Below are 13,712 nucleotides of genomic sequence, written 5' to 3' on the forward strand. Positions count from 1 at the left end.
AGGCTAATTATCTTTTTTGTATAAAAGATAATTATAGACGATATCTTTTGTATAAAGTAGTAGAACAGAACAAGTGTGTTCGGAGCTCCTTGTTTTTGTGTATATTTTCATATAATCTTAAATCCAGAGATTATACTGTGAATGAGAGTCCCTCTATTCCCCGATTCTAGTTATAGAATAGTTATTCCCCTAACTCAGCTAATTTCCTCTTCTTTAGACTTGACATGTTCATTTCTTACCCCTCAATATTTAATAAGTTCATTCACAAGTACCTAGTTTTACAACCTTTGCAACCCGAATATTCAATCCAATAGTTATTCTGAAACTGTGAAGTCGTCTATATTATTATCATCATTTTAACTTGGTGATAGTTTGATCTTTTAAAGAAAGTGATCCCAAAGAAAAATTATCATTGATGTTAATGATACTTTTTTCCTGTAGCTTGCCGAGTTTCGACAAAGAAGAGCTCGATTGGATGGACAAAACCCTCATAAGAAGCCAAAAAAGAAGAAAACCTCAAGCAGTAAAAATGATGTTCATGGCTTGAATATTGATCAACCAAAGAGTGAGGAGATGTTGATAAATAGTTCTCAGGGTGTTGGATCAGCCGTGATGCCTGAATCCACAATAATGAGAACTCTAAACAATGAAGAAATGCTTAAGCATGAGCAGGTCTTTTCTTTTGATGTAAGTATTCATCCAGATTTTAAAACATTCTACCTCTAACTAGAAAGTAGTGGCAGTGAAAAGTCATTAGCATCCACCTGAGGGAAGCTTGACAAAGTCATTGACTTTTTAGCATCAAGAACTGATGATTCTTTTAAAGAACTTGAACTTTTCTGATGGCATGTTAAGGATTTAGTTTTTTATTTAAAAGAGTTACATGAATTAAAGGAATGGTGTCTTTGATGCTTTTGGCTTACAGATGACATCTACTATATATGTAAAAGTTCTTGGTACTTTTGTATTTATAACAATGCCTTGTGATAAATTTTATATGCATTATTATAAGTCATTATAATTCATAATGAAATGAAATTTTTAAAGATTTGGATAATTTTTACTAGTTTTTTAATAGTATTTTTGTGAATTTTCTATCATTGTTACTAACAGCAACGTCTTAGTAAAGCAGGATTTTTTTTTTTTTTTTTTTTTTTTTGTAAAGTATGATATTTAGCAGGGGAAAAATGTCATAATTGTAATCATGTTTTACTTTTGTTTTAGCCGGAAAGTGAGATTTCAACCACAGCAGATGATTACACTTCGGAGGTAAGACTAACATATCCCAATTAAAAATGTCATAGATAAAATTGATATTTTTTTGAAATTATTGATTGTTGGTACTTTATTTCTTATAAATTTATATGCTTCTATATATATTTAATATAAGTTAACATAATGTAATATAAATGGATTGAAAAAATTAAAATTATATTTTACTGCTGTATCTTTTTCCAGTGGTTAGCTAAAGTCTTAACTGTTTGAATTCCTTAATCCTTAATTACATAGCAGCCCTACTTTGGTTTTTAGGAAAGTTGAGCCTGCATTTCTAGGATCCATGACCATTTTAAGATAGCCATTTAGCACAGTAAAAATTTTATAATTAGTATGATTTTTATAGTAATGCTTTTTACAAATCTTTGAATACTTGTGTGTGTGTGTGTGTGTGTATAAATGTTTATTGGAATTAATGTTGCTGTAGTGTTGTGCATGCGTGTGCATGCGTGTGTGTACGTGTGTGTTAGTGGGCATTGAACTCAGGGCCTTGTACATGCTAGGAAAGCACTTTGTCACCAAGCTACATTCCCAGCCCTTTTTCAGTTTTATTTTAAGATAGATTCTCACTAAGTTGTCCAGGCTATCTTTGAACTTGTGATCCTCCTGTCTCAGCTTCCTGAGAAGGGATTAACGGTGTGCATCACCGTGCCTGACAATGATGATTTTTATTTTAGGTGATAAACTATAAAATAGGCATTGGTCTCTTAAGAAATACCTGCCTTCTTTATATGTTTGCAATAAGTATCACTTTGTTATCTTATTCTTTTTAGATATGATTGTCATTTCTTTGCTCCTAAATTTAGAGTACATGGAAAATTATTCTTTACTCTGAATGTTTAAGCAACTTAGTATATTTCATAAGTCTGAATTTATTGTAGGCTTCTAATAGAAAAACTATGTCCTTTTTTTTAAGAGAGAGAGAGAGAGAGAGAGAGAGAGAGAGAGAGAGAGAGAGAATGAATATGAATCTTTTTTGTAGATGGACACAACATGATGCCTTTATTTTATTTTATTTTTTTAATGTGGTGCTGAGAATCGAACCCAGGTCCTGCCCATGCTAGGCGAGCACTCTACTGCTGAGCCACAATCCCAGCTCGAAAAACTATGTTCTTAAATTAACATATTACAGTTTTTATTTTTGTTGTTTGGGTGTGGGTGTGTGTATGTTACTGGGGATTAAACCCAGGGGCGCTCTACCACTGAGCTACATTCCCAGCTGTTTTTATTTGAAACTGACTTTCTAAGTTGCTCAGGCTAGCCTTGTACTTGCAAACCAGAATTATCTCAACGTTATCCATGGTGTGGTTGACTCTGAGGACCTGCCTCTGAACATCTCCCAAGAAAATGCTCCAGCAGAGCAAAATCTTGAAAGTCATTCACAAAGACATTGTTAAAATTTGCCTTGAGCTTTTTTCTGAGCTGGCACAAAATAAAGAAAACTACAGGGAAAAAAATGTCAGAGGCATTCTCTTAAACTCTCTAAAACCTGGAAGCTCTGAGGACGCCCAATAACTACTGATGCCTTTCTGAGCTGCTTGACTATCATACCTCCCAGTCTGGAGGTGAGATCACTTTTCTGTCAAAAATGTCTGTTGCCTGAAGGAGACTCAGGTCTCATCATATGAGAGCAAAGATCAGATAGCAACTCTGCTTTTGTGGAGTGGAGAAACAGGGCTTTCAGATTGTGTATTGATGAGTATTGCATGCTGTAGCTTGGGGAATTTGGTGGGAAGGCCTGCAACTAACTATAAGATGAGGATGAGAAGAGTGAAATGGAGAGTGAGGTGAAGTTTGAGAACTCTTCTGCAAACTTATGAAAGAAATCTTAGATAAGAAGTTGAATATATTAGTTATGAAGGTTGTGACAATCCTCCAGTAGGCTGTCTTCAACCTGCTGCATTGTGACTAGCACTCAGGGCTGAACAGCGAACTCAGCAGATCATAACAGTCCAGGCCCTTCAAGACAACTCTACAATGGGCAACATGATGGCCAGAAAGTACTTGGAGATAGATCCTAACCAACTCATTGTGGGGCATTATAAATATGTTTAAACTGAATTAAAGGAGAACTAACTGAATATCTGCTATAGAGGTATTAGATATAACTATTATACTGGATAAATAATTTATGTAATACCGATAACATGATATTTGACATGATCTTTGATGATATTTACAAATATTCATTTTATTACACTGTTACTTCAAAATAGAAATTTTAGTGTGTACTAAAATCAGAATGTGTCATTTCTGAGTCATGAAAAACTAATTGAAATTTAGAAGTATTATAATTTGAAAATTATCACAAGTGACTTTATATCTAGAATTAGTATTCCTACATTCTTGTGGTTTTTCACCAATTACAATAATGTGTTAACAAAAGTTGTTTTTTTGCCTTCCCTTTAGCTTTATTTCTCAGAGATTATTCTTAGAATAAAAGTAGAGCAATCAAACTGATTTTTAAAAAGTCTCTTAGTTAGGACCCTCTCCCCCTTTTATTTGGCAGTTGTGGGTATTGGGCCTTGCACATGCTAGGCAGATGCTCTACAACTGGGCTACATCTTCAGTCCTAGGATTTTTACTTTTTAATGTGTCATGGCACATACAGACTTAATCCTAACTCTAGACATTCTGACTAGTCTGTCCTACATATTTCAATGTTAACAGAAGCCCGCAGAAGCCACGGAGGACGAAGAAAGAAGGAGAAAGATCGAAATCGGCCGAGCGCTGGTAGGAGAGCCGGGGACCGCCGGGCCAGAGGTGGGAGGCGGTGGCCGGAAAGGGTGGGAGGAGGCCTGGGGAACGAGTTTTTAAGAATGATCTGCTATGCTCCAAGTAGTTCAAGTACATTCCAGCAGCTTAATAATGTGCAAATAGAGGCAACTGGTCTTGCACCTGTTCCTCAACACACTGTGTAGTTACTAAATAACTGGGGAAAATGTTAAATGTGATATATTTTTATACTCTGTAAGTATAATCATGAGCTATTCTGACTTATGAATTAAATATCTTTATTAAGGGAATAGGACATGTTTATATGATTTTCTTCATCTATAGCAGATAATTTAAGTCTAAAATGTTATTTATAAATAATGTATTTGCCGCATATTTTGATAGTAACATTAGCAAGATTGCTTTAATACTTTAGATAATAAGAAACTTATTTGCTGTCTTTGTAATTGGTCTGGTTAATAGTTACAGTTATTCTAGGCAGATATTTCCTCTTTTTAAGGCAGAAAGGAACTTACATGTGGTCTTCTTTTTTCTCCTCTTAAGAGTGATTCAGGAGCTCAAATTAAATTAAAGTCTTTGTCAGTAGTTGCTTTATATAAAAATCAGAAAACTTACTGTATTTTAAAAAATACAGTAATAGCTCAGCAATAGATCCTTTGCCTAGCACGTACAAGGCTGTGGGTTTGATCCTCAGTACTACATAAAAATAAATAAAATAAAGGTATTGTGTCCATCAAAAAAAAAAAAAATTCTTAAGAATAAATAAATAAAATGTAAGTGAGCAATAGGAAAAATACCTGAAATCTGAACTCCAAATGTCAACAAAAGTTGTTAAGGTTGTAGTTTTCCAGAATTTACCTATGCCTATGAATATAATGATGTTTAAATTCATACTGGATATAATCATTGAAAGCTATGAGCCTGAGACTTGCCTTATCTTTTTAAAAATGAAGTGTAATTTTCCTTTCATGAAAAGAAATAGATATGCTACAATACTAGTTTATACCTGCTATTATATCACAAAGTCTTTAATAGCAATTGCTTGCCCCTTGGTATTTTTAATATAAGTTCACCATAATTAGTCTAGTGTTACCTGGTATATAATGTGTACTTCTGATTTTAGGTGGTAAGAAAATATTTTAGGTCTTAAAAAACTTTGGATAGTATAGTAAGAAAGTTTTTACCTTTTTCAGTTTTCTTTCTGCTTATGATAACGAAAATCTGTTTGATGCTTGTCTGCCTTTAACAGTCTTTTATTTTGTCCATTTTTTTTTCATAGCCTTCAGCAACCTCTAACTAAAATTTCAATAATAGATTTATCATTTCTTTTATTTTCAACTTATCTCTTAAAAGAAATAACAAGTGATATTAACTTTCAATTTATGCCAGAGATTCCATCTCCTTTTAAAATAAACTTAAAGAAAATACACTGTTTAAAATATATTAAGTAAATGATAATGTATCAATGACTAGGGTTTGGTACAAATTCTGATGATGACAGACAAATGATAAAGGGTAGAAAACACTGCTGTTTAAAATTTTAAGTTACTTGTAAGTTTTTCCAACTATAAATATGGCTGCGGTGAGCATTTGTATAGCTAATAGGCTAATTATCTTTTTTGTATAAAAGATAATTATAGACGATATCTTTTGTATAAAGTAGTAGAACAGAACAAGTGTGTTCGGAGCTCCTTGTTTTTGTGTATATTTTCATATAATCTTAAATCCAGAGATTATACTGTGAATGAGAGTCCCTCTATTCCCCGATTCTAGTTATAGAATAGTTATTCCCCTAACTCAGCTAATTTCCTCTTCTTTAGACTTGACATGTTCATTTCTTACCCCTCAATATTTAATAAGTTCATTCACAAGTACCTAGTTTTACAACCTTTGCAACCCGAATATTCAATCCAATAGTTATTCTGAAACTGTGAAGTCGTCTATATTATTATCATCATTTTAACTTGGTGATAGTTTGATCTTTTAAAGAAAGTGATCCCAAAGAAAAATTATCATTGATGTTAATGATACTTTTTTCCTGTAGCTTGCCGAGTTTCGACAAAGAAGAGCTCGATTGGATGGACAAAACCCTCATAAGAAGCCAAAAAAGAAGAAAACCTCAAGCAGTAAAAATGATGTTCATGGCTTGAATATTGATCAACCAAAGAGTGAGGAGATGTTGATAAATAGTTCTCAGGGTGTTGGATCAGCCGTGATGCCTGAATCCACAATAATGAGAACTCTAAACAATGAAGAAATGCTTAAGCATGAGCAGGTCTTTTCTTTTGATGTAAGTATTCATCCAGATTTTAAAACATTCTACCTCTAACTAGAAAGTAGTGGCAGTGAAAAGTCATTAGCATCCACCTGAGGGAAGCTTGACAAAGTCATTGACTTTTTAGCATCAAGAACTGATGATTCTTTTAAAGAACTTGAACTTTTCTGATGGCATGTTAAGGATTTAGTTTTTTATTTAAAAGAGTTACATGAATTAAAGGAATGGTGTCTTTGATGCTTTTGGCTTACAGATGACATCTACTATATATGTAAAAGTTCTTGGTACTTTTGTATTTATAACAATGCCTTGTGATAAATTTTATATGCATTATTATAAGTCATTATAATTCATAATGAAATGAAATTTTTAAAGATTTGGATAATTTTTACTAGTTTTTTAATAGTATTTTTGTGAATTTTCTATCATTGTTACTAACAGCAACGTCTTAGTAAAGCAGGATTTTTTTTTTTTTTTTTTTTTTTTTGTAAAGTATGATATTTAGCAGGGGAAAAATGTCATAATTGTAATCATGTTTTACTTTTGTTTTAGCCGGAAAGTGAGATTTCAACCACAGCAGATGATTACACTTCGGAGGTAAGACTAACATATCCCAATTAAAAATGTCATAGATAAAATTGATATTTTTTTGAAATTATTGATTGTTGGTACTTTATTTCTTATAAATTTATATGCTTCTATATATATTTAATATAAGTTAACATAATGTAATATAAATGGATTGAAAAAATTAAAATTATATTTTACTGCTGTATCTTTTTCCAGTGGTTAGCTAAAGTCTTAACTGTTTGAATTCCTTAATCCTTAATTACATAGCAGCCCTACTTTGGTTTTTAGGAAAGTTGAGCCTGCATTTCTAGGATCCATGACCATTTTAAGATAGCCATTTAGCACAGTAAAAATTTTATAATTAGTATGATTTTTATAGTAATGCTTTTTACAAATCTTTGAATACTTGTGTGTGTGTGTGTGTGTGTATAAATGTTTATTGGAATTAATGTTGCTGTAGTGTTGTGCATGCGTGTGCATGCGTGTGTGTACGTGTGTGTTAGTGGGCATTGAACTCAGGGCCTTGTACATGCTAGGAAAGCACTTTGTCACCAAGCTACATTCCCAGCCCTTTTTCAGTTTTATTTTAAGATAGATTCTCACTAAGTTGTCCAGGCTATCTTTGAACTTGTGATCCTCCTGTCTCAGCTTCCTGAGAAGGGATTAACGGTGTGCATCACCGTGCCTGACAATGATGATTTTTATTTTAGGTGATAAACTATAAAATAGGCATTGGTCTCTTAAGAAATACCTGCCTTCTTTATATGTTTGCAATAAGTATCACTTTGTTATCTTATTCTTTTTAGATATGATTGTCATTTCTTTGCTCCTAAATTTAGAGTACATGGAAAATTATTCTTTACTCTGAATGTTTAAGCAACTTAGTATATTTCATAAGTCTGAATTTATTGTAGGCTTCTAATAGAAAAACTATGTCCTTTTTTTTAAGAGAGAGAGAGAGAGAGAGAGAGAGAGAGAGAGAGAGAGAGAGAATGAATATGAATCTTTTTTGTAGATGGACACAACATGATGCCTTTATTTTATTTTATTTTTTTAATGTGGTGCTGAGAATCGAACCCAGGTCCTGCCCATGCTAGGCGAGCACTCTACTGCTGAGCCACAATCCCAGCTCGAAAAACTATGTTCTTAAATTAACATATTACAGTTTTTATTTTTGTTGTTTGGGTGTGGGTGTGTGTATGTTACTGGGGATTAAACCCAGGGGCGCTCTACCACTGAGCTACATTCCCAGCTGTTTTTATTTGAAACTGACTTTCTAAGTTGCTCAGGCTAGCCTTGTACTTGCAAACCAGAATTATCTCAACGTTATCCATGGTGTGGTTGACTCTGAGGACCTGCCTCTGAACATCTCCCAAGAAAATGCTCCAGCAGAGCAAAATCTTGAAAGTCATTCACAAAGACATTGTTAAAATTTGCCTTGAGCTTTTTTCTGAGCTGGCACAAAATAAAGAAAACTACAGGGAAAAAAATGTCAGAGGCATTCTCTTAAACTCTCTAAAACCTGGAAGCTCTGAGGACGCCCAATAACTACTGATGCCTTTCTGAGCTGCTTGACTATCATACCTCCCAGTCTGGAGGTGAGATCACTTTTCTGTCAAAAATGTCTGTTGCCTGAAGGAGACTCAGGTCTCATCATATGAGAGCAAAGATCAGATAGCAACTCTGCTTTTGTGGAGTGGAGAAACAGGGCTTTCAGATTGTGTATTGATGAGTATTGCATGCTGTAGCTTGGGGAATTTGGTGGGAAGGCCTGCAACTAACTATAAGATGAGGATGAGAAGAGTGAAATGGAGAGTGAGGTGAAGTTTGAGAACTCTTCTGCAAACTTATGAAAGAAATCTTAGATAAGAAGTTGAATATATTAGTTATGAAGGTTGTGACAATCCTCCAGTAGGCTGTCTTCAACCTGCTGCATTGTGACTAGCACTCAGGGCTGAACAGCGAACTCAGCAGATCATAACAGTCCAGGCCCTTCAAGACAACTCTACAATGGGCAACATGATGGCCAGAAAGTACTTGGAGATAGATCCTAACCAACTCATTGTGGGGCATTATAAATATGTTTAAACTGAATTAAAGGAGAACTAACTGAATATCTGCTATAGAGGTATTAGATATAACTATTATACTGGATAAATAATTTATGTAATACCGATAACATGATATTTGACATGATCTTTGATGATATTTACAAATATTCATTTTATTACACTGTTACTTCAAAATAGAAATTTTAGTGTGTACTAAAATCAGAATGTGTCATTTCTGAGTCATGAAAAACTAATTGAAATTTAGAAGTATTATAATTTGAAAATTATCACAAGTGACTTTATATCTAGAATTAGTATTCCTACATTCTTGTGGTTTTTCACCAATTACAATAATGTGTTAACAAAAGTTGTTTTTTTGCCTTCCCTTTAGCTTTATTTCTCAGAGATTATTCTTAGAATAAAAGTAGAGCAATCAAACTGATTTTTAAAAAGTCTCTTAGTTAGGACCCTCTCCCCCTTTTATTTGGCAGTTGTGGGTATTGGGCCTTGCACATGCTAGGCAGATGCTCTACAACTGGGCTACATCTTCAGTCCTAGGATTTTTACTTTTTAATGTGTCATGGCACATACAGACTTAATCCTAACTCTAGACATTCTGACTAGTCTGTCCTACATATTTCAATGTTAACAGAAGCCCGCAGAAGCCACGGAGGACGAAGAAAGAAGGAGAAAGATCGAAATCGGCCGAGCGCTGGTAGGAGAGCCGGGGACCGCCGGGCCAGAGGTGGGAGGCGGTGGCCGGAAAGGGTGGGAGGAGGCCTGGGGAACGAGTTTTTAAGAATGATCTGCTATGCTCCAAGTAGTTCAAGTACATTCCAGCAGCTTAATAATGTGCAAATAGAGGCAACTGGTCTTGCACCTGTTCCTCAACACACTGTGTAGTTACTAAATAACTGGGGAAAATGTTAAATGTGATATATTTTTATACTCTGTAAGTATAATCATGAGCTATTCTGACTTATGAATTAAATATCTTTATTAAGGGAATAGGACATGTTTATATGATTTTCTTCATCTATAGCAGATAATTTAAGTCTAAAATGTTATTTATAAATAATGTATTTGCCGCATATTTTGATAGTAACATTAGCAAGATTGCTTTAATACTTTAGATAATAAGAAACTTATTTGCTGTCTTTGTAATTGGTCTGGTTAATAGTTACAGTTATTCTAGGCAGATATTTCCTCTTTTTAAGGCAGAAAGGAACTTACATGTGGTCTTCTTTTTTCTCCTCTTAAGAGTGATTCAGGAGCTCAAATTAAATTAAAGTCTTTGTCAGTAGTTGCTTTATATAAAAATCAGAAAACTTACTGTATTTTAAAAAATACAGTAATAGCTCAGCAATAGATCCTTTGCCTAGCACGTACAAGGCTGTGGGTTTGATCCTCAGTACTACATAAAAATAAATAAAATAAAGGTATTGTGTCCATCAAAAAAAAAAAAAATTCTTAAGAATAAATAAATAAAATGTAAGTGAGCAATAGGAAAAATACCTGAAATCTGAACTCCAAATGTCAACAAAAGTTGTTAAGGTTGTAGTTTTCCAGAATTTACCTATGCCTATGAATATAATGATGTTTAAATTCATACTGGATATAATCATTGAAAGCTATGAGCCTGAGACTTGCCTTATCTTTTTAAAAATGAAGTGTAATTTTCCTTTCATGAAAAGAAATAGATATGCTACAATACTAGTTTATACCTGCTATTATATCACAAAGTCTTTAATAGCAATTGCTTGCCCCTTGGTATTTTTAATATAAGTTCACCATAATTAGTCTAGTGTTACCTGGTATATAATGTGTACTTCTGATTTTAGGTGGTAAGAAAATATTTTAGGTCTTAAAAAACTTTGGATAGTATAGTAAGAAAGTTTTTACCTTTTTCAGTTTTCTTTCTGCTTATGATAACGAAAATCTGTTTGATGCTTGTCTGCCTTTAACAGTCTTTTATTTTGTCCATTTTTTTTTCATAGCCTTCAGCAACCTCTAACTAAAATTTCAATAATAGATTTATCATTTCTTTTATTTTCAACTTATCTCTTAAAAGAAATAACAAGTGATATTAACTTTCAATTTATGCCAGAGATTCCATCTCCTTTTAAAATAAACTTAAAGAAAATACACTGTTTAAAATATATTAAGTAAATGATAATGTATCAATGACTAGGGTTTGGTACAAATTCTGATGATGACAGACAAATGATAAAGGGTAGAAAACACTGCTGTTTAAAATTTTAAGTTACTTGTAAGTTTTTCCAACTATAAATATGGCTGCGGTGAGCATTTGTATAGCTAATAGGCTAATTATCTTTTTTGTATAAAAGATAATTATAGACGATATCTTTTGTATAAAGTAGTAGAACAGAACAAGTGTGTTCGGAGCTCCTTGTTTTTGTGTATATTTTCATATAATCTTAAATCCAGAGATTATACTGTGAATGAGAGTCCCTCTATTCCCCGATTCTAGTTATAGAATAGTTATTCCCCTAACTCAGCTAATTTCCTCTTCTTTAGACTTGACATGTTCATTTCTTACCCCTCAATATTTAATAAGTTCATTCACAAGTACCTAGTTTTACAACCTTTGCAACCCGAATATTCAATCCAATAGTTATTCTGAAACTGTGAAGTCGTCTATATTATTATCATCATTTTAACTTGGTGATAGTTTGATCTTTTAAAGAAAGTGATCCCAAAGAAAAATTATCATTGATGTTAATGATACTTTTTTCCTGTAGCTTGCCGAGTTTCGACAAAGAAGAGCTCGATTGGATGGACAAAACCCTCATAAGAAGCCAAAAAAGAAGAAAACCTCAAGCAGTAAAAATGATGTTCATGGCTTGAATATTGATCAACCAAAGAGTGAGGAGATGTTGATAAATAGTTCTCAGGGTGTTGGATCAGCCGTGATGCCTGAATCCACAATAATGAGAACTCTAAACAATGAAGAAATGCTTAAGCATGAGCAGGTCTTTTCTTTTGATGTAAGTATTCATCCAGATTTTAAAACATTCTACCTCTAACTAGAAAGTAGTGGCAGTGAAAAGTCATTAGCATCCACCTGAGGGAAGCTTGACAAAGTCATTGACTTTTTAGCATCAAGAACTGATGATTCTTTTAAAGAACTTGAACTTTTCTGATGGCATGTTAAGGATTTAGTTTTTTATTTAAAAGAGTTACATGAATTAAAGGAATGGTGTCTTTGATGCTTTTGGCTTACAGATGACATCTACTATATATGTAAAAGTTCTTGGTACTTTTGTATTTATAACAATGCCTTGTGATAAATTTTATATGCATTATTATAAGTCATTATAATTCATAATGAAATGAAATTTTTAAAGATTTGGATAATTTTTACTAGTTTTTTAATAGTATTTTTGTGAATTTTCTATCATTGTTACTAACAGCAACGTCTTAGTAAAGCAGGATTTTTTTTTTTTTTTTTTTTTTTTTGTAAAGTATGATATTTAGCAGGGGAAAAATGTCATAATTGTAATCATGTTTTACTTTTGTTTTAGCCGGAAAGTGAGATTTCAACCACAGCAGATGATTACACTTCGGAGGTAAGACTAACATATCCCAATTAAAAATGTCATAGATAAAATTGATATTTTTTTGAAATTATTGATTGTTGGTACTTTATTTCTTATAAATTTATATGCTTCTATATATATTTAATATAAGTTAACATAATGTAATATAAATGGATTGAAAAAATTAAAATTATATTTTACTGCTGTATCTTTTTCCAGTGGTTAGCTAAAGTCTTAACTGTTTGAATTCCTTAATCCTTAATTACATAGCAGCCCTACTTTGGTTTTTAGGAAAGTTGAGCCTGCATTTCTAGGATCCATGACCATTTTAAGATAGCCATTTAGCACAGTAAAAATTTTATAATTAGTATGATTTTTATAGTAATGCTTTTTACAAATCTTTGAATACTTGTGTGTGTGTGTGTGTGTGTATAAATGTTTATTGGAATTAATGTTGCTGTAGTGTTGTGCATGCGTGTGCATGCGTGTGTGTACGTGTGTGTTAGTGGGCATTGAACTCAGGGCCTTGTACATGCTAGGAAAGCACTTTGTCACCAAGCTACATTCCCAGCCCTTTTTCAGTTTTATTTTAAGATAGATTCTCACTAAGTTGTCCAGGCTATCTTTGAACTTGTGATCCTCCTGTCTCAGCTTCCTGAGAAGGGATTAACGGTGTGCATCACCGTGCCTGACAATGATGATTTTTATTTTAGGTGATAAACTATAAAATAGGCATTGGTCTCTTAAGAAATACCTGCCTTCTTTATATGTTTGCAATAAGTATCACTTTGTTATCTTATTCTTTTTAGATATGATTGTCATTTCTTTGCTCCTAAATTTAGAGTACATGGAAAATTATTCTTTACTCTGAATGTTTAAGCAACTTAGTATATTTCATAAGTCTGAATTTATTGTAGGCTTCTAATAGAAAAACTATGTCCTTTTTTTTAAGAGAGAGAGAGAGAGAGAGAGAGAGAGAGAGAGAGAGAGAGAGAATGAATATGAATCTTTTTTGTAGATGGACACAACATGATGCCTTTATTTTATTTTATTTTTTTAATGTGGTGCTGAGAATCGAACCCAGGTCCTGCCCATGCTAGGCGAGCACTCTACTGCTGAGCCACAATCCCAGCTCGAAAAACTATGTTCTTAAATTAACATATTACAGTTTTTATTTTTGTTGTTTGGGTGTGGGTGTGTGTATGTTACTGGGGATTAAACCCAGGGGCGCTCTACCACTGAGCT

The 13,712-nt window shown here is 33.1% G+C and overlaps 1 protein-coding gene across 4 annotated transcripts in view; it reads left to right on the forward strand.

Annotated features, from left to right (window-relative positions):
* The window catches only part of LOC124102283 (A-kinase anchor protein 9), a 91,941-nt gene that overhangs the window by 4,393 nt on the left and 73,836 nt on the right, over positions 1 to 13,712 (forward strand). For all 4 annotated transcript variants that reach the window (XM_058583680.1, XM_058583679.1, XM_046458526.2 and 1 more), the window contains 8 exons: positions 442 to 687; positions 1,225 to 1,269; positions 3,946 to 4,038; positions 6,056 to 6,301; positions 6,839 to 6,883; positions 9,560 to 9,652; positions 11,670 to 11,915; positions 12,453 to 12,497. In XM_058583680.1, coding sequence (XP_058439663.1) covers positions 574 to 687; positions 1,225 to 1,269; positions 3,946 to 4,038; positions 6,056 to 6,301; positions 6,839 to 6,883; positions 9,560 to 9,652; positions 11,670 to 11,915; positions 12,453 to 12,497 — 927 coding nt within the window. In that variant the 5' untranslated portion in view covers positions 442 to 573. The remainder of the gene's footprint in view (positions 1 to 441; positions 688 to 1,224; positions 1,270 to 3,945; positions 4,039 to 6,055; positions 6,302 to 6,838; positions 6,884 to 9,559; positions 9,653 to 11,669; positions 11,916 to 12,452; positions 12,498 to 13,712) is intronic.

Source organism: Marmota monax, unplaced genomic scaffold (genome assembly GCF_021218885.2).
Source record: "Marmota monax isolate L192 unplaced genomic scaffold, Marmota_monax_Labrador192_F-V1.1 WCK01_AAM20220418_F8-fsc00531, whole genome shotgun sequence".
Lineage (NCBI taxonomy): Eukaryota > Metazoa > Chordata > Mammalia > Rodentia > Sciuridae > Marmota > Marmota monax.